The 20,226-nt window shown below is 50.9% G+C and overlaps 7 protein-coding genes across 7 annotated transcripts; 2 read left to right on the plus strand and 5 right to left on the minus strand.

Moving 5' to 3' along the window:
- Nucleotides 1–450: 450 nt before the first annotated feature.
- AA0111_g8286 (hypothetical protein) lies at nucleotides 451–1,763 on the minus strand (the record flags this gene model as incomplete). Its single annotated transcript, XM_028654716.1, has 3 exons — nucleotides 451–978; nucleotides 1,045–1,321; nucleotides 1,480–1,763. 3 exons carry the CDS (start codon nucleotides 1,761–1,763, stop codon nucleotides 451–453), a joined length of 1,089 nt encoding a protein of 362 aa, XP_028504140.1.
- A 795-nt stretch (nucleotides 1,764–2,558) lies between these two features.
- AA0111_g8287 (hypothetical protein) lies at nucleotides 2,559–3,707 on the minus strand (the record flags this gene model as incomplete). The annotated part of the gene is made up of 1 exon (XM_028654717.1): nucleotides 2,559–3,707. One exon carries the CDS (start codon nucleotides 3,705–3,707, stop codon nucleotides 2,559–2,561), a length of 1,149 nt encoding a protein of 382 aa, XP_028504141.1.
- Nucleotides 3,708–5,352: 1,645 nt separating this feature from the next.
- Nucleotides 5,353–10,413, plus strand: AA0111_g8288 (hypothetical protein; the record flags this gene model as incomplete). The annotated part of the gene is made up of 8 exons (XM_028654718.1): nucleotides 5,353–5,483; nucleotides 5,556–5,701; nucleotides 5,769–6,539; nucleotides 6,817–8,262; nucleotides 8,328–8,403; nucleotides 8,461–9,292; nucleotides 9,368–9,638; nucleotides 10,280–10,413. 8 exons carry the CDS (start codon nucleotides 5,353–5,355, stop codon nucleotides 10,411–10,413), a joined length of 3,807 nt encoding a protein of 1,268 aa, XP_028504142.1.
- A 289-nt stretch (nucleotides 10,414–10,702) lies between these two features.
- Nucleotides 10,703–12,254, minus strand: AA0111_g8289 (S-(hydroxymethyl)glutathione dehydrogenase; the record flags this gene model as incomplete). The annotated part of the gene is made up of 4 exons (XM_028654719.1): nucleotides 10,703–11,567; nucleotides 11,623–11,873; nucleotides 12,130–12,144; nucleotides 12,231–12,254. The coding sequence occupies 4 exons, from the start codon at nucleotides 12,252–12,254 to the stop codon at nucleotides 10,703–10,705; spliced, it is 1,155 nt and encodes a 384-aa protein (XP_028504143.1).
- Nucleotides 12,255–12,841: 587 nt separating this feature from the next.
- On the minus strand, nucleotides 12,842–14,042 carry AA0111_g8290 (hypothetical protein; the record flags this gene model as incomplete). Its single annotated transcript, XM_028654721.1, has 3 exons — nucleotides 12,842–13,146; nucleotides 13,214–13,571; nucleotides 13,641–14,042. 3 exons carry the CDS (start codon nucleotides 14,040–14,042, stop codon nucleotides 12,842–12,844), a joined length of 1,065 nt encoding a protein of 354 aa, XP_028504244.1.
- Nucleotides 14,043–14,760: 718 nt separating this feature from the next.
- Nucleotides 14,761–15,915, minus strand: AA0111_g8291 (hypothetical protein; the record flags this gene model as incomplete). Its single annotated transcript, XM_028654722.1, has 4 exons — nucleotides 14,761–14,935; nucleotides 14,984–15,300; nucleotides 15,357–15,829; nucleotides 15,885–15,915. The coding sequence occupies 4 exons, from the start codon at nucleotides 15,913–15,915 to the stop codon at nucleotides 14,761–14,763; spliced, it is 996 nt and encodes a 331-aa protein (XP_028504243.1).
- Nucleotides 15,916–17,335: 1,420 nt separating this feature from the next.
- AA0111_g8292 (hypothetical protein) lies at nucleotides 17,336–17,594 on the plus strand (the record flags this gene model as incomplete). The annotated part of the gene is made up of 2 exons (XM_028654723.1): nucleotides 17,336–17,452; nucleotides 17,517–17,594. 2 exons carry the CDS (start codon nucleotides 17,336–17,338, stop codon nucleotides 17,592–17,594), a joined length of 195 nt encoding a protein of 64 aa, XP_028504242.1.
- Between the last annotated feature and the right edge of the window lie 2,632 nt (nucleotides 17,595–20,226).

The following is a 20,226-nucleotide window of genomic DNA, read 5'->3' on the forward strand; positions in this document are numbered from 1 at the left end:
CATCTGAGAAATCTCTTCCAACATAACGTACCGAGCATAGTGAAACGATATAAAATCTCGCCGTCAGCATGGTGTTGCTGAAGACATGAGATATTGCAATTCTCTAGGTAGTTACTTCTGAGAATAAACAGGAGACGGCAATCGTGAAAAAGGAGTCTTTTAGTTAATAGGGACAAGAGAAAGAAAGACAGCGTTTGACTTATTAATTCAACACACGAGCCAGTAGTAAAACGCAGGCATAACACTGTTAAGTTACACTACAGTAGATTGTAGGAGAATCGTATTCTTACACACTTAGCCTCATTACATATAGCTATATATTATAGCACTGCAGGCTGTATATAATACAAAGAGATAAGGTTCACTCTAGAATCGGTAGATAAGTAAGCAAAGTAAATTCAAGTATGTAGCTATTCTAGGTAGATAAACATATAATGGAGTGTTAGATGCTTATTTCTTGCTCTCGAAGTAAAGCAGCATGTTCGTCTTGTCAGTCTCAGATTGCCAAAGCTTGATCTTGCTAACACTCTTCCTGCCAACGATGGCCCGGTATTGGATGAACAAGTACGCAGAACCAGCAGCATGAGAGCTTCCGAGCAAGCCCATGAAGGCCTCGACTGCAGGCGTCATTGGAGTCTTGGTGGGGTTTTTGCCCGGCACGAAATCAACGCCAGGCCACAGCGGCAAGTTCTTCATGCCACCGCTGGGGAGCTTCTTGACCTTCAACAGCGCCGATTCCATGAGGTCCAGCGTCTCCTCCGTGATAACGTTGGACCGGTATATGCGCTTGAGGTCTTTGCCGGCCGCGTACTGGTTCCACATTACTGCCAGGATGTCTGTCCATTTTGTAGTGGGCCACATCCATTCCGGTGGAGGTGGTTTTATGGATTTCGCAGCATCCGCCGGCCCAAAATTGCCACCGGCAATTATGTAGCCATCATCGCCGTTAACAATGTTGCCCATTGAAGCTGTCGTTGGCTATAAAGTCAAGCCATGCAGGTCAGTAAAGTACACGGTTGCGCTAGCACGACTGTGACCACGTACCTGTCTAATCCTGCCATCATCGTTCGTCCACACATTCGAATGATCCCAGCTTCGAGGGACCTCGTTAGCCGTGTTCAACAGACCATCGGCCCTCCCTAGTGACTCGCGGTAGTTCGCTGGTATGTATGGATCCATATCATCATCTTCTACCCACCCGCTCGACAAGAGTGTCTCCAGTGTCACGGTCCCGGCTTTCACATCAGCACTGTTCATCATGCACCAGATGTCTGTCCTCGTCGTCAGCAGATGGGATGGAGAAAACTTCTGTTTCGAACCGCTTACTACATGAATGTTAGCAAAGAGACCAAGTAGGCTACCTGCCCATAGTATCAGCAAATAGCTGCATGGCTTAGACTAGCTTGTATAGATTCAAAACAAGTTGATTCAAGACGTGGCTTTCGCTCATTCATCACAACGAAAAGTACTTTGACTCACCTTCTTCCACTTGCAACCTTCCTGGTCCATAGTGCGTTGTCGGCTGCACGAGAAGAAAGCTCCTGCGGCAGCGAGACAAGCGAGTCGTTGAGTCCAAGTGGCTCGTCGAAAAGGCTTCGTTTTTGCACGTCGGATGGCTGTTGAGCTTGCGAACCGTGGGAGAAGTGAGAGCCAATGATCACAGCAAGGCAGATAGCCACGACAAGAGCGAAGAGACGGTATCGAGGAAGACGTCTTCTGGCGCCAGTTGGCCCAGCGCCATTGAGAATGCCGACGGAAATCATAACGAGCAGCTGAAGAAACGAGATGAACAGTGAGTGCAGAAAGATGCAGGCATGGTCAGAAACCCCAGTCTAGGGATATATACTACTTAGACATGCGTGATTGCGGAGCCGAGCTTATCAGCTACTTAGTCCGGTAACACATGATCCATCGTCCCAGAAAGCCTATGCGGCAAGCGTTCACATGGGTAAAGAACGCTCTCCGGGCCATATCAGCTCCTCGGTTTTCGTTGAGAGCTAAGGAACCTATGTTTTCGTGTGTCCCAACCGTGAGCCCCGCTTAACTTCCAAGATTGCTTGAATCTAGACAGACTCAACTGTAGCCGATGCTTCGTTAGCTCTCGTGAATAGTCAACTATGCAGGTGTGGCACGTCCAGACAGTTGCGACGGAGATGGCAAGATGAGCGATGTAACCTCATGTAGATCCACTTTTAGGCAGAGAATAGCCATCGAATGAGCACATACATTAGAGTGCGATTACTAACTCAGCATTTGTGTCTATTCTGGTTCACCATGCCGATTATGGATTGAATCCTTCTGTGGGAGTTTCGACGATGCAGGTACCTTGTAAGCTCGCGAGAGAGAGGGCCTAAAGTAGCGCCTGAGCCAACAAATTAACCCTGCAAAGGCAGGAAATCGCGGCAGAACTGCCAATATAACGTCCTAGCTATGCTATCGATTAGCTCTATCTCAAGCCGTCTCTGTCTCTCTCCATTGCCTATCTTATTCTCGGGCCGATCGCACAAAGCCCTGGTCCAGACAGGAAAAACGGCTCAACTATGAATTGTACACAAGTCCTAACGCAGGTCTTCCTCCGTTAAGATGCTCCACCATCGAAAAGAGTAAGAGAAAGAGTTCCCATTATATGACGCTTTTTTCGGGTGCCGCATGCCCAAATCAACCATACGCTTCTCATCCCATATGGCAAACCCATATTTGCGCCAGATCTGAAAGGGGTAGAAAATCGTAAGCGGAGCCCCATCAAGCCATCCATCGGTTGAGGACATAGCCCCATGGAAGCGGTACGCCCATGGCGTTCGGTCGAGGTTTTCTGAACCCTGACTGAAGGTGTCCTTGTTGAGCTCGAATGAGAGCGGCTCGGCACAGGGACGCCTCAACACTGCCCCATCAACCCAAAGTATTGTTGGCAAATTGTAAGCGTCGTCGTGAACAGCTTCTACCGAATTGACAGTTCCAGAGGTGACTGCGCCGAGAAAATCGCAGGCGGTCAGGATCTGCTCCCGCTCGCAGTTGTGCACGTCGTAAAAGCCTCCCGCACTGCTCTGGAACAACATGTCAACTTCCTGTTTTGGCCAATTGGTGCTCAGGTGGCCCTTGCGACCGGCGCCCTGAAGTTCCAGGAAGAACTGCAGTTGCCAGAATGCTTTGATCATTCGCTGCTCCTCCACCCACGAAGGCGGGCCAGTATCCTGTGGAAGATAGTCTTTTCGACTCTCGGCGTTTTCGAATTCCTCCCGGCGTGTTCTGCCTTCCCCATTCTTGATGAGCGTGGAAGGCCTTAGCTCCATTGATATCCGGATCAAATGTTCGAGGCAGGCATGAGACCAGTTATGGACATTATCAGCCGTCGTGAGCAAGGACCGTACCGCCGCGGCGGCTCGGTCTAGTTCGGATGAACGCATTCCGCTGGTGGCCGCAGTTGAGTCAGTTCTCGCCACCCTTTGAGCCTCAGACAAGGATGCTGGGAAGCACAAAAGCCGCAATTCGAGAACCGCGTGAATCAGGCGACGGATACTCATGGGAACGGTAACCTCTAGGATGACCTCCAAGATTTCGAGCGGATATCTGTCCAGCACTTTGCCCATAGCGGGCGAGGCATGGGCCAAGCACCGTAGCGACAAAGGATCCGGTGAAAGTTTGATAATTTCAATCCGAAGCTCCTCGGGAAGTCGGCCGAAAGCGTCTCGTTCGGTACTCGTTGTCATAGTCGCTTGTGGTGATTCCGATAGTGTTCTCAATGTGAGTGTCTGAAGTGAAGACGGAATCACGGACTCGATAGAGATAACGGTATTTCGTTTATTAAACATGGCCAAGATTACGTCATAGCGCTAGCCGAAGGATTTCCGCCGTCCGAAGCACGGTTCATGGAAGAGGTGAACACATGAAATTAAACTTCAACTCAATGTATACATAGAACTTCGTAAGTAATCTAATTGCATGAAGATCTGGAGAAGTCTATTATCTCTTGTACACAGTGACAGGCTGAGATTCAAGATTCCTCGAGCACCCTTTACAACTCTTTCCTACGACCTTTGCTTCATTAGCGCCATTAACCCCGATCATCTTTCGAGGCATTTGTGTTCACAAAAATTCTTTCATTTCCGCTCTCGCATATTGCTGCCCCGTTCTTCGCGGGCCAAATACAATCAGCCTGTTTCCGTTCATTGTCAGTCGCTTATGGACATATTCGATTGCTCTCAGACCACCAGGTGCGGGTATCGCCTACCAGGGTCATCTCATTGCGGCACGGTACCTCATTTCCAAGGATCGGCCAATTCTGCTGTGGGAACTTCACACTAGCCTGACTTGTTTGTGTAGAAGGAGATCGACATTTTCACGGCCCAACCTCCCTCGGCAAGATACAATCCTTACGGCGTGGTTTTTCTTGCATACGGGAGTGCACTATTTTTCCCCTGATGTGGACAGGGCGTCGCATTATCGCTTCACAGCCACAGCTTGCTTCATTGTGATACTGTGCATCTTTGTAACAAGACTTACCTACGCTTTGTGCCCTTATGATTATTCAAGTGACTGCAGAGTGAGGAGGTGAAAATAAGACGATGCTAAGGCCTGCCACCCGGTAGTGAGCAAGGGCCGTACCGCCGCAGCAGCTTGGACCAGTCTGGACGAACGGGTGGCAACCTTCTAAGCGCCGAACAGGGATGCTGCGAAGCGCGAAAACCGACGTTTGAGAACTAAATCGGGTAGGGAAATTACCTGACCCTCTAGAAAACTTTAGGAAGGACCGAATCATTTGCTCTTGGCAACAGTCCGCGCGGCTCTGATTGGGGCCAGCAATGCCAAGCCGGTAGTCGAGAGTTCCTACTGGTGGTGGCAATTCCGGAGGCTCGACAGGCGAAGGATTTCGAGCACGTATCACATGTTGCTCTAGTGATGCAACCACGAGAAATTACATCTCATCCTGGACTGCGCGATACAGTGTTGAAATGAGTTAGTAGGTACTCAAGTGAATCCAACGCTACGGGGGAGGAAGAGTAAGAAAAGCCGCTAAACTTGTAGACTGGAAGATAGGAGAAAGCCGTGAGACTTGTGGAGTGAAAACTTGAGTCCTGGCATGAGCAGAACAGCAGTAGTACTACATGCTCAGGTGTACATAAAACCAATATCTCCATATATAGATGATGGCCCTCCCACGAGCCTTCTCCTCCTTCACTCAAGTCAACTCTACCAGTGTCGAAAATGGCACGCTTCAAGACATCAGCGCGTCTTCTTGGACTCGCCTCCATTGCTTTGCAGGGCGCTCTGGCGGCGAAAGCCCCGGATATCACCCACTAGTCCCCGGAGAACGCACCGCCCATTCCCTATCTCAACCTCATGGCCTTGTTCACCATGCCCCAGAATATCAGCCACGAATCATCCGAAGAGTCAAGTCTCCTGCCCAACCTCTTCGACAAGAGACAGCGCGAAGAGGATGGGAACGGAGGCCTCTTGTGCAGGAATGGCCCTTGCCCCGACGGAAGGTAAGTTGTCACGCTTCACTCCTTGTAGAAGGCAAGGAGGCCTTGGAAAGAACGGAATGCTCACTGTGTTAGTTGCTGCGGCCCTGCGGGAGTATGTGGTTACGGTGAAGACTTTTGTGGTGTCGTCTGCACCAGCAACTGTGATGCCGTAGCCATGTGTGGCAACTTCTCCGAAGGAGGAAACACAAAGTGCGGCATGAACCTGTGCTGTAGTTGGGGTAAGTCATCGCAGTGTCCATTCATCCTGCAGCTTGCACTCGTCTCTTATTAACCATGATATTCTAGGTGGATGGTGTGGAACATCTGAGGTTCACTGCATCGGGCCAAACAAGTTCACACCGTGCCAGGAAGACTTTGGCTCTTGCGAGATCATCCGACCAAAGACATGTGGTGAGGGCTCTGGATCGACCAAAGGCCGGACCATTGGTTATTACCTGGCCTCCAATAGCAGAGACCGTCTGTGCAACCGCGTATTTCCCAAGGATATCAATGCTGAGGATTATACCCATCTCTTCTTCTCCTTTGCTTCCATCGACCCTAATACCTTCAGGATCCGGCCCTGGGATGACGCCGACATCCCGCTCATGGAAGATTTTACGGCTCTCAACACAAACACTTGGATCGCCGTTGGCGGCTACACGTTCAGCGACAACGGTACCACACACACGACTTGGAGTGACTTATGTTCCACCGCTGAGAACAGGGCCGCCTTTATTCAATCGACTGCCGACTTCATGGACAAGTACGGCTTCACGGGAGTCGATCTGGACTGGGAGTACCCCGTGGAGCCGAAGCGAGGAGGCTCCAAGGGAGACACTGAAAACTTCACAAAGCTCGTCAGGGAGATGAGAGAGGCCTACGGAAACAAGTACGGCATCAGTTTGACTCTTGCACCAGACTATTGGTATCTTCGATACTTTGACGCAGAGGGCATGCAGCCATATGTCGACTTCTTCGGCTTCATGGCTTATGATTTGCATGGATCTTGGGATTCGGACGTCCTGACTTTGGGATCTCTGGTCCGCGGCCAGGCAGATGTGCGCGAGATTTACAATGGTGAGTTATCGTGAGCTCATACCATCCCGACTATTTACTAATGCCTCGCAGTAAGCATTCGATCACCACTGACTCTGTGGTCTCAGGCCAGAGACATCAATGCGAAAGTTTGTTAACAGACCGTGACTTAGAACACCTTGCCCCTCTGGTATGCAAACCTGGATCCGGCCAAGATAAATTTTGGCCTCGCGTGGTACGGAAGAGGATACACGTTGCCAGGTATATTGAAATGCCCTCAAGTGATTGCCTGTGCATATCAACTAACATTCCATCACAGATCCCAGTTGCAACACACTCGGGTGTCCCTTTGCAGGCCCCAGCAAGCGGGCCGAGTGCACTGGCCAGGACGGAGTCATGTCACTGCTTGAGATCAAGAAGCTTATCAAGGAAAAGAACCTTACGCCGCGCCTCAACACCGACTCGATGATGAAGGAGCTCATCTGGGACGACCAGTGGATCGGCTACGACGATGAGGAGACACATGAGATGAAGCGCAATTTTGCCAACAACCTATGCTTCGGAGGCACTATGGCATGGTCCGTCGACTTCAACTCGGGCACTGGTGACGGTGACAGCGCCCCAATTTCTACCGATGGACGATGCGGTCCCGAGAATGGCGGCTTCAAGTGCGAGGGTAGTACATTTGGTAACTGCTGCTCCTCGTATGGTTACTGTGGAAGTGGCGAGACACACTGCGGGTCCGGCTGCCAGAGTGGAAAGTGTTTGACGGGACAGGAAACGACCGACGGAACCTGCGGCGCTTCGGCACACGGCTCCTTTTGTGGTCTCTGGCCCCAGGGCAGCTGTTGTTCGTCCTCGGGCTACTGCGGTGATTCTGAGGGCCACTGTGGTAAGGGTTGTCAGAGCGGCGCCTGTCTCGAGGAGCCGTCAAACGGCAAGGGTTCCGGGCCAGTTTACATTGCACCCGAGGTTTATGACGATCCAAACCCGGTTGCGTCGTGTTTCCCGCCGTGCACACTCATCATGCCCCCATGGTCCCTTGACAAGCCGACGACCATCTCCCGCCCTCCTGTCACCGTTTCATACCTCGCTTCTTGGGACATGACCGTGGTGACGACCAGCACCGTCATTACACTGCCCCCTGTCACCACGACCGTGGTCGAAGTATGGAACGTGATATGGATCAACGGTGAAGATGAGAGTGGAAAGAGTCAGACGACAGTGGGTCTCACGTCAAGCGTCGACTTCCCGCCAGTCACACTCACCAGGACCAGGGCGGGACAGACACCCGTCACCTGGACATACTCGCCTGGGTCCTGGCCTACCATTGATTCAAACGATGATAACCCTTTCCCCCCTCCACCTCCCCCGCCTCCAGGTAAGCCATCGTCCATCACTGCCATCAGGGGCCCGCCAAAGCCGACCTGTAAGCCTGGACAACAGTGTGGAAGTCTCTGCAAGGCTAATTGCGGCCGTGGAGAAGATGAGAATACCAGTGGAGGCGGCGGAGGTGGTGGAGGCGGTGGGCGTCCTTGCATTGGCGTCTGCGGCTGCATTGGTCCCATCTGCAACACTCCCAATCTCAACTGCGTTGGCCCGCTCTGCCCACCCGGCAGTATTGGTGGAGGAGGAAGTGGCGGTGGCGGCGGCGGTGATCCTGACGATCCGGACGAAGAAGACGACGAGGATGAGGAATGCACCACGAGAACCGTCACCGACCGCTGGGTTTCTTGTGACGCTCAGCGCACGACACAATGCAAGAGTGAGTGGATGAACATACAATGCCTGAGAGCCCATCGGCTAACCCCTTTTCTTTTCCTTCTGCAGCTTACTCCACCTCGCTCGTCAGCGAATGCTCACGTACGGGTACAGCAACGACTACCACAGGCGGAAGCTGCCCATTGTAAGTTTCGTGCTTAGCTCCAACTCGATTTTGTACAGCACGCTCACAACGTCGCAGACCTACCTATGACCCTGATCTACTGGACATTCATGATCAGATTCCAATAGGCGTAAGCCACACGCAGGGAACAACCGTCTACAACGGACAGACCGTGACGACTTGGGGCTGGAACATCAACCCATTAGGCGGCACTAAGCCACCTAACGGAGGCAACAGCAACGGAGGACAGGCCACGCGTACCACTGCACCACCAATTCTCCCAGGCGCGCCCACGCTTCCGCCAGTCAATCCGCCTTATAGCGGTAGCGAGTGCAGCTCGTACCTGCACACGACCATGTGTAATGGCTCTGGTGGCGACAAGGCTTGTGTGACTCAAGATCTCTGCGTCCCGACCAAGCCCTGCTACTCCACGTACTCTGCAAGAGGTACCCCTGCTTGTTCGGGCGAGTATTCCATCTGCCTGAGCACCACTGTCTTTACCAGATGTGGGCTGGTAGGTGGCGTCGCTGCTCGTGCTGACGCTACTGCGGCTCCTTCGCCGATAGGTGAAGGAAGTACCACAGCAGTCCTGTCAGTTCCTACATCTGAACCCTACCAGCTGTCGGTACCGACCACATCGACGCCATCGTCGCATCCTTCGTTCCCGACACATCCCCATCATGGCCATCCACATCATCACCACCAAAGGTCGGCTGGTAACGAATTACGCGAGCTGGAGGTTTCAGTTCCAAACGCCCAGCAGAACCTCAGCAACGCCGCGATGGGCGACTTGAGCCTCATCTCTGCTCGTCAGAACAATGATTGTGGCGGTAGCGCCCATGGGGGATGCGACTACATCCGCTTCTGCGCTTCAGGCATGTGCGCCCAAACCGAAGATGTTCCTTGCCTTGTAAGCAGCCTCCCCCCCCCCCCTTTTCACCATCATGTATCCGCTAGATCAATACTGATACCTTTGGCTTTTTAGCAAGCGCATATCAAAGCCCATTTTGGCGTAACTTCCGGTATCGACCTTGAAGCCACGATCACGGAAGACGGTGTCCTCAAGTGCACAGCCACGCGTCATTGCCCACTACTATGGGACGACGACTGCGGCGGCGTCGACACCTTCGAATGCGGCGACGACGGCAGTACGATGAGTTTCAAGTACAACTTCGTCCGATACTACAGTGGGAAGTACGATCGAAATTATCCCCTGTACCTCGAACAAACTGTGAATGAGCGGCTCGTTTTTTGCAGTAAGTTACATCTTCCCCCCCCGATGATGGTTCTCACCTGTTTTGAGTTGAGAAACCTCTTGATCTCTCTCCCTTGCAATCAATAACTGACGTTTTCTTTCCTCCGCTGTAGCTCAAAAGATTCTCGGCAGGCCATTTCCCTATGTGTGTTTCGAGGACGAGTTTGATTGGAAGGATGGACCTTGCAGAAGCCTTGGTCTCTGAACCAACATACGAGTGACTATGCTACATATATAATATACTATTCACACGAGTCTAACACTTGGCACCTATGATGAAAAAATCCGAGTTCAGTGACTGCCTGTCTGAGATGAGGACACTCTATGGAGTCAATGCAGTCATCATCTGCTACGTGTAAACTTGGGCTGAATGTCAAGCATATACCAATCATTCTCAAAACCTGGATTGCTTCGAAGCAAACGATGTGCTGCCTCAGCACCGCCCTGACCCACGCCAGGTTTCCCTCCTCAAACAACACCTTCTCAAAATCATTCTCAAAATTGACTTCACATGGGTGTTGCTTCACCAAGACATATTGCGTTCACAACATGACTAGACAATCACAACGCATTTTCCTCTCACGTTTCTTCCAAAGCAAAAAGAAAAAGCCACATGAGATAACTACTAATATCATTCTCCAGTTCCCTACAAAGAAGTCCCGCCCCAAAGCCCAAAGCCAAAGTGTCTCTATTTCTCTCTCTCTCCCAACCAGGCGCCCGATATATACACACACAAAGTTCTCATCAAACGCCACCGCATCATGCCACACACATAACATGCCGTTCCCATCATCAAACAACCTTTCATCAACTCCATATAGCTTATGCCCCTCCCACTCTATACACCAGCAGTGCGCATATCATCCGCACACACACACATCTCCAAAGTGGAGAGCTCTCTCTCTCTCTCTATGAGAAAAAAAAAAGGAAAATTCGCTCAAATCGGTATTATCGGGGGTCTTCGTTTACAGCCTGGCTCGCTCTCCGTTTTTTGGGTGTTTTCTTTTTCTTCTTTTACAACTTGGGTCTTTGGTAATTCAGATCTTCAGGGGGGCCCGAGTGTAGTTATTCGCGCATGTTGACAACGCAGCGAATGCAGTCACCAGCCTTCATATCGCCGAAAGCCTGGTTGATCTTGTCGAGTGGTTGACGGTGGGTGATGAACTCATCAACCTTTAGGTCGCCACGCTTGTAGTCAGAGACGAGTCCGGGTAGTTGCGTACGTCCCTTGACACCACCAAAAGCACATCCCTTCCACACACGACCGGTAACGAGCTGGAACGGACGAGTAGAAATCTCCTGACCAGCAGCCGCAACACCAATAATGATGCTCTCACCCCATCCCTTGTGGCACGCCTCAAGCGCAGCACGCATAACATTAACGTTACCCGTGCAATCAAACGTGTAGTCGCAGCCACCATCTGTCATCTCAATGAGCTTCTCCTGGATAGACTGGTTACCAAGCTTGGTCGGGTTGACAAAGTGTGTGGCGCCGAATTTCTTGGCCCATTCCTCTTTTGCGTCGTTGACGTCGACTACAATGATCATGCCGGACTTGTTCTTGGCCGCGCCCTGGATGACGGACAGACCGACGCAGCCAGCGCCGAATACGGCGACGTTGCTGCCCTCCTCGACACCGTTCTTGCCCGCCGTGATGACGGCAGCGCCGTAGCCGGTGGTAATTCCGCAGCCGAGCAGGCAGGGGCGGTCCATGGGGGCGTCTTCCTCGATGGCGACGACGGAGATGTCGGCTACAACTGTGTACTGGGAGAAGGTGGATGTGCCCATGAAGTGGAGGAGGTCCTTGCCCTTGCAGCGGAAACGCGATGTGCCGTCAGGCATGACGCCCTTTCCTTGTGTAGCGCGGATCTTTCCGCAGAGGTTCGTCTTGCCGGATTTGCAGAACTTGCATTCTTTGCATTCGGGGGTGCTAGTGGAGCGTTAGCAAGAGCGCTTGGAGATTAACAAGATGGGAAAAAACCTACTAGAGCGCAACAACGTGATCACCAGGCTTCACATTGGTAACTCCCTCACCAACTGACTCGACGTAACCGGCACCCTCATGACCAAGGACAATGGGGAAAGCACCCTCGGGGTCCTTGCCAGAGAGGGTGTACGCATCGGTATGGCAGACACCAGTGTAGTAGATCTGGATACGAACTTCGTGTGCGCGAGGGGGCAGAACCTCAATTTCCTCAATGGACAGGTCCTTGCCAGCTTCCCAAGCCACTGCGGCCTATTGTTACAACTTGTCAGCCTTGCTTTTTGTTTTATACTTCAACAGCACACCACCCCCGCTTTCATGGGCTTTGGGTTTGGGAAAGCTCTCTTCTTCTCCGGTGACATCCGCCTGAACGTTGTTGCGTCGCGGAGGCGATGCGGATCCGCGTGCCAAGGCTCGTAATGCATTTGGAGCTGGAAGGAGGAGATGGGAAGAACAACGCCATGGTTTTTTCCCTCGGGGAGAGGTAAGAAGCGCGACTTGTACACACCTTGCAGGTAATAGTCTATATCATGATTGTCAGCTCGCAATCCAGCGCGTCGCATAACCCCCGTCGCCCATTGAGACGAGAGCTCATGAAGGGAAACATACCTTTCCTACGGTATCAGCAGGCATTGTGATAGTTTGTGTATATCAACAAAGTGTGTATCGAGCAGTTCAGTAGAGAGGTACCTCGAGTATTTAAGTGATGGTAGTAGTGAGGGGAAAAGCGAGCTATTACAGATAGCTCGAGCGGCTCCGGTAGCTTTTCATTCGAGCGTTGTGGGGTCGCTATCGTCATGCTGCCCCTCCATTGCCCCTCATTCGCGGGCACGGTTCGGCTTTAGCTACGCGTGAGACTCGCGACTTGAGGCTCAAACTTGGAGCTGGCTCGGAATAGTCGCGCTTGGCCAGGCTTCTGGGCGCCCTTGATTACAATTGGGTGAATGTGGGAGACGTGGTCCGGGCTTGTTAGCTACATGTGGAGAATTGGTAGTCTCGTCATTGTCTCGGCACTTGAGCTGCGGATCTACTTGCCCGTTTGGGACGATGGATACGACAGGGTCATGTATATATATACGGCATTCAGCAATCCATCGCACGGCTATGACTGAACGTAAGTGCTTTCATTCGCAGCAAAGATATCGCAACAGTAACGCCAGTAGAGCTATGCAACCAATCCCACCCTAAACGCCACACACCCTTCCCTATCGCCCTCCGTGTCATAGACCTGTTTCCATCTTCTTCGGGTCTTCTTCTAGTATCCTGTCCGGAGTCGACCGTTTGCTAGAACCCCTAGACAGATCCGTACCGCCCGGAATATCCTTACCACCCTTGCTCTTACTCCTCAGCCTCCCCCAGCTCATCGCCCTCTTTCTGCCCTCGCCGTCCTTGTCTTTTTCTTTCTTGACGTCGTGACTCCATTTTCTCCTTGGCGGGGGCCTCGATCCATCCAATCCAATCAACTTGCGTATATCTGATACTTCGGCGTGGCCTCGCGTAGTCTTCATGCGATGCGCCCAGGTACCTATTTTCCGATTTCCTTGTCAGCATACGTCTTACAGAATCGTGCTGCAAAAAGAGAAATGACTTACACTCGCCATTCTCAAACAAGAACTCTCCACCCACTTGTTTGAAATCTCCGCCTTTGAGCGCCTTTTTGCCGGTGCTGAGACCCTGAAAGATGGATTGGACCGAGTTTATGAGGACGTTGGTCTGCATGTATTCCGGCTTCGCCCCTAGATTGAAGGTGCGCGTCATGCCCAGATGGTCATAAAGTTTGCGGCTGGGATCCGCGTATATGGGAAACGGACAGCCGGTGGTTTCTGTGTACATGGGTATGAGTTCGGGTCTTCCGCAGCCAATGACGGTGATGAAGGTCGGTGTGGGCAGCGAGAGGAGGTCGTCGGGTTTGATGGACGAGGCGAGGGTGCGGAGGTATTCTTGGCAATTCTGGAGGGAGCATGTCAGTACAGCCGCGGGTGGAGGTGGATGGGTGCATGTCTGGCTGGGAGGACCTACGCCGCAGAAGAAATGTCGTATGAAAATGATCAGCTGTCTTGAGGCGACGTGGGGTGCTTTGTACAGCTCCTTGAATGGCCTGCTCTGCCCTTGCGCATCCAAGACTAACAGGTCTTCTACCTTGGCCAAGTCTTTCTCGCTCGGAATGTCGTTATTCACGTCGACGGTGCCCTCGAACTCCTCTTGTTCCTTTTGCAGAACTGGTGTTTGGCTCGACGGCGAGAAAGGCGGCGTCATACTATCCGCGGCGTCGAGTGACATCTTGGTGTTGACATCGGCGGGGTGACTAGTTTGCGAGTGTGGTGGTGAGGGAAGTTGCGATGTTGGCGGCTGCGACACCGAAGTCGCTATGGGTGCTGGTGCGGCGGTGGCGGTGGGCTTGGGGGTGTCCGACGTCTCCATTCTGTTGTCCAGAAGCGTGCGACAACAGATGCGTCGACTCAGGCGCGTCCTGTTGCTATGTATGCTGTTTATCTCGGGGGTACTCAGCTCCACGGATGCCAGCTGGTCCGGAGCTAGCAGTTGCGCTGAAATGGTGATCGCTCAATAATCGGAGAGAGGCGCAGCAACGTTGAATACGAAAAACAGGTCGTAAATAGATCGTAGATGGAATCTATCAGGTAAGCAACCAACAGACGAAAGGGTAGATTATTTGAACAAAGGACCCGAAACACGGCCAGACATGCGACGCGGACGCGACATTTGAGACGCAGGTACACACAGCAGTCGACGTCAGCGGCTCATGAAACCTGCCTGTTAGCTCTCGCTGTAGTGTTAGCCAAGCAATCAACATGGGCTGCGCTACTCCAGTCAAGCACTGTGACTTTGTTCTTGCGAGACCTCGCGGATGGATGCATGCGTGATCAGTGAAGGGGCGGTGGGCTCGCGATCCGTGGTGTTGACGTGGTGCGAGCCGTGTCTCAGCCGGCGCATCGCAGGGGGTGTGGCGCTAGGCGACGACGCCATGGAACATCATCACGCTGAGGGCCGTGTTCTACCTATTGCTTTAATTCTTTCTATTTTCCATGACGTACCTCAGATAATGCATCGTTCAACTTTTGCTAACGTAAAGAGTCCGTTACACACCGATTCTCATCCTTGAGTTCATGTTCGTCCATGATCAACGCTGCAGCGCGGCCTTTGCCTTGAAACGATGAACGACATCAGCATACCTGCCATAATTAGGAAAATCTTCCCCCTGACAATCTCTCTTGACCTCGAGCGCCTTGGTTGCAACCACGTCCGCCATGTGCATATCGCCCTTGATCTCACAAACAAGGGCGATATCGAGGAATCTGATCAAAGTTAGCAAATAAGTATATGAGGGAATGACTCGGACCTACACAGCAGCCAACCTAGCACTATAGTCCCCCTCGGCCTTGTGCAGCGCCGCCAACTCCAACAATTTCTTCACAAAGTCTTGCTGCTCGCTTCCTTGGCTCAATCCTGCCCCCCTAAAGAATCTCGTCTCCCTCTCCAACTCCGCCAACCTGAACCTGCGTTCTGCACTCTTGGCTCCAACGCTTTCTTCATCATCTTCGTCATCGGTACAAGCAGGACAGTCGCACACGAAGCCGTAGTGCTTGAGTTCGTAGGCGCGCAGTGGTTTATCGTGCATCATGTCGCAGTAGCTCAGGGTGATTTCGGTACCAGCAGAGATCTGAGCGGAGTCAGCACATAGTGTCCCATTGTACTGAGCATAGGCATTTCGCGTACCGGGTTCATGACATGTATGTTCTCTCTACCGGTCGACGGATTGAACGAAAAACATGCATTCGGATTACACGAATGATTGAACCGACTCGCGCGCGGGAATACAGCAGCACCAGCATTCATCTCCATGCAATTCGTCTGGAAAATGCTGATCAGACTCGCTTCCTTGCCTGTCCGCGCGGCGTGTTGTTGCTCGATTCGCGTGCGTTCCTTTGGGAGGACGGATTCGTGGATGCGGCTGGGCCAGCCTTTGGGATCTTGGCCGTGGCTGGAGTGGAAAGTGTGGTACTGCCTCTGCTGGTCTGGCGTCAACTCTGCAAACGCTTTCTCAATGTCGGAGAGCATGTAGTCAGCGACTGGGACGATGAGTAGCGGGGTATCGGAGAGGATGCGGGTGCCGCGGGGAAGGTCGCTCAGCGCGAAGCAGCCGTAACCTTTAGTGGGGATTGCACGGATGGTGTAGTATGGATTTCCTGCTGGGAAATGTCAGTAAGTTTGTGCAAGGAAGCAGTGGATCTTAGTTGCACGTACCTGGAGCCGAGGGAATCGAGCTTGTTGCCATGATTGCCGCGACATACGTCTGTGTCGTGTCTTTGGTGGAAGAGGAGGGTGTGGATGGCAGATATGGCCGGTGAAAGATACGCGAGAGCGTTTGCTGCCCGAGCGTCGATAGGTGAGAGCAAGCGCCCAAACTCACTACAAAAGCTGGCTTCCTAAAGCACTAGAACTGTTCTTGGATGTCGTCCGTAGCCACCAAAACAGTCCGACGAGCTGTAGGGCGTATTATGCAGAGTCGATGTAACAGGCATATGGACTTGTGGGCAACGTCTCAAAACGTGATTTGGCAGTGTTATAATTTCTAAGCTGGCTTCTGGAGACGCATAGCCACACTCTCTCCATTGATTCTACCTCCCCAAATCTTCATTGTTCCTCCTTTCGTCTATTCTTCGCCCTTCAGACACTCTTCTTCTCTAGAAGCCTCGATATGCCTGAGAGGTCCCGTTGTCAAATGGCCCACCACACCTCCAGCATTTCTGAGTCTCCAACGTTAGACCTGGTACGTTGACCATTTTGACACAATCCAGATGCCCGCGTGCAAAGTCAGAGAGCTTTGTTACAAGTAGTTTTCACAATATAGGGAGTTGACTAACGGGGTTTGCACGTGTATAAGGGGCGGACAGCAACGTGTCCGCATGCATATTTGACTTTGAACAACTCGCACATTCCTGCTTTATATGTTTCTTTGGAGTAGTCGATCGGAAGTTTATTATCTTCGATCATGTATGGAATGTTGAAAGGGACGGATGTGGTAGTAATTTGCACGCACACAAAGATGCAGATTCCGATGTCTTATTTATGCTGCTGCTGTCACAGAAAAATGTTGAATTGACCGTGGTATTCTCTACATATCACAGTCACAAGTAATCTCGCACTGCGGAACGTACTCAGGTAGCCCGAGTGTTTGTGGCAGCAGCTCGCGCACGCGTTACAGTCGATACCTGCTGCTCTATACATGTGATTATCAGAGGATGAATGTGCGTCGGCTAATCGATTCTTCAATGAAAGACATTGGTGCTCGGTTCCTAGGAGAATCCCGTAGGACCTGAATCATAAAATGCGTTCGTCTTTCCACAATTCAAGTCCAACGATGGAATTCGACAAGCAGGTTTACAGCGATCTGTGATGGTTCAAAGTATCTAGGTCAATGATATAGATTGATGACAGACAAACGCCTGTAGAATATGCACGGTATCGTGACAAACATACCCCCTTGACAGCTACGGAGTTGTATAAAAGATACCCGGATATGTTCTCTGGTATTCGCACCATATAAACATATACAATTGTCTCTTTATCAACAGTACCATCTTGACCACCCGCAACTACGAGGAATATCGTGACCAGTCTACTCATCACAGATTCGCAAACCCCAGCCCAACACTTCGGTCATATCAACCACCATACTCCATCGCTACTCCACAATGTGCGAGACCTACACAGTAGAGTTTGCATGCGGCTGCACCGACATTCACTTCAAGTATACGTGCCAGCCCCATTGCCCTGGCTCTTCCATGATCAAGCATAAGGATCCCCAGCCAGTATGAACTCCTGCTCAACAAGATTTGTGAGACGCGATCTGACACTGATGTTCGCATATTCTAGTTGTCGCAGAAGTGTGATATGCACGGTGGACCATCCACTGATGCTCATCACTATGACTACAAGTATGTCAAGAAGTGAGGAGCGAAAGGAAGTAGGAGAGTGGAGACCAAGTAGAAGTGGGGAAGGAACAAGACGTCACAAGTATGCTTTGTTATACGCTAAACTGAAAGGAAGGAACGATGATAAGCGAGAAGGAAGGGACGATCATAAGCGAGATGATAAATTATTCCATGTAATATCCACATCTCGATTCCATTCTCTTTCAATTTACTCAACTAAAAGGATTTCAAACAAAGCCTCCGGATGATTTGCGCAACAACGTTACCTTCGACTACATCCATGGGTTACTCCGATGTCTTGGAGGAAAACAAGATCTCCACCTAGCAATCCTGTACCAATTCTTTATGTTGCCGCCATTGTGATCTACTTCACCTTCCTGCCTTTCGCGTCGCGCTGGGACAAGCATGAACAATGTCTCCCAATCCAGTCGTTAGCACCATATTCAGAGCACTAGATTGGTATCTATTTCGATGCCAAGATTTGCGGCACAATGGTGAGCACACAACGTTACGATTGGGGTTTGAACTTGGAGAACAAGAGCAGGTCGGAAAGGCTAGAAGGGAAAAGTGATACGAAGTGGAGGGCGCAATTGGAATGTGGACGAGTATAGATGGTAACCGTCCAGCGGGCGCCACGTCACTGAACGATTTATCAACAACACGTACTCTAAGTGGGTTCAAAAATACTAGACCGGCTTATCGACGACTTCTGCGTGTGTAAGGTATATTGACTTACTTCAAGATCGCTCAATACCAATCGATTGTTTACTAATCGTCCGCTACATCTCGGCCTGTAAATCTTCCTATTTACCCTCCACACATGCGTCTCGCATCCCAGATACTTCTCCGTTCATTTTTGCCATACCGCTAATGTCCCTCCACAAGATTATAGCGACCTAGCAGAATCCACACCTCGCCGTAGTACTCTTCCTGCTCACTACTCTGGCGTCTGAGCATTGGAAGCCGCTCTTGCTAGCTCGACAGCTCCGAAGAAACTCGTTCTTAGTGTGGCCGCACCCTAGATATGATACCCTCTCGTAGTCACACATGCCGATACTTTTAGATAGAGAATAGAGAGGTCGTAGGGGCGTAGAACTATTCGTTTGGGAAATGTGCTGCAGCAGCTATGTAGTCCGGATCTGGTACATTGTGAAGAATACCTATATATTGGTGGTAGTGATTGTTAATCTCGAAATCTATTGTATCCGGCTAGGTTTTCCGTTATAGTTCCGATAGTAGCTTCTGTTGTAGTAGTCGTAATTGTAGTAATGGCTGTGTAGGAGCAAGGTAGGGCGGCTTCGAGACCTTTTGTACTGCTCTAGAGACATTCAAAATCTACCAAATGTTGCTGGCTATAGTCACAAATGAAACAAAATTAGGAGCGGTAGTTTGAGGGTACCATAGATTCAAGTATCTACCTTGATGGAACAAGTTCCGGATATAGATGCAGAATAAGAGCCATTGTGCAACTCCATGGTCGTGCGTATTGCACTTGATGTAAGTTATAGCTTGTTGACTGGGACGAACACCTGCTATATCCGATATGTTTGTGACGCTGGAGTGACTGTGGCTCTTGAATCTGGCGAGCATTGAAGCGACGCTCAGTGACTGAAAAGATCGTAAAGTGTATGAAACTGCGTTGAGTTGCTCAGTGTCGCAGAATTCCTGCGGGTGCTTGTCTGACTCGCCTTGTTTCGTACGTTGGCAGCATATGACTAGCGAGCCCGTTGACGGAGATGCTTATCTGAAGACCCATCGTCAGAATATCTGCGGCGGATGGAAAGGCTGTGTGTGTGTACAAGATTGTTCATACTTGTCGGTCTGCAAACTTCAGCATTCAATGAACTATAGTAAGCCTAGGTATCTATTTGGGTCGTCTATGTATTGCGTTACTCGTGGGCGGCGTATGTACCATGATCAATTTAGAATCCTAGCGTATGAGCAGATTAACCAAGTCCCTATTACAAATTTTGTTCAAAGTTTTGCAAGAGCAATTTATGTAGATGCATGAAAATTCCTATAGAAGAGGTAACGCATTGGTGTAGGCGACCGAACACGAAAGACAATGTAAAAGTGTAATGAGCTGTGTTGGAGAAAAGGCAGATAATGCTATTGAGAACGACAGAAATTCGGCGATGTGTGGTTATGCTGATGGTCAGGTAAAGCTGAGATAGTTGATTGAGTAACTGTTGGTTCAGTATATGTACGAATGATACCTCACCCGCAATGTTTTGGTAAGTTGGGACATAGACTCCGCTGGAGTATCTGAAGCTCTAAATCCTGGCACCTTCATGGCAACGTCCCCGCGACATCATGTTGCGGAGGAGATGATTGCGTACCACTGTGGCAATCATCAATGGCCTCGCACTCATTGTGCAGCCACTTCTAGTAGATGCAGCCGCTTGGCGTAAGGACCGCAACCGCCACGCCAACAACATCTTCGGGGATTCGGACGTCAAGAAGCGCGATGCCGACGTGGTGATACACCGCGCGTTCGAGCTCAGGATTATCGATGATAGGTAGGTGCATTATCCAAGGATACCTAGGATGTTACTTGATCGGATGTACTAACCACATCTGCGGCAAACACTGACTTCGTACATCGACATTCCAAGCCATGATTGTACCGTGCCGCCAAAATTACAGCCAAA

Source organism: Alternaria arborescens (assembly GCF_004154835.1).
Source record: "Alternaria arborescens strain FERA 675 chromosome Unknown contig_20, whole genome shotgun sequence".
NCBI lineage: Eukaryota > Fungi > Ascomycota > Dothideomycetes > Pleosporales > Pleosporaceae > Alternaria > Alternaria arborescens.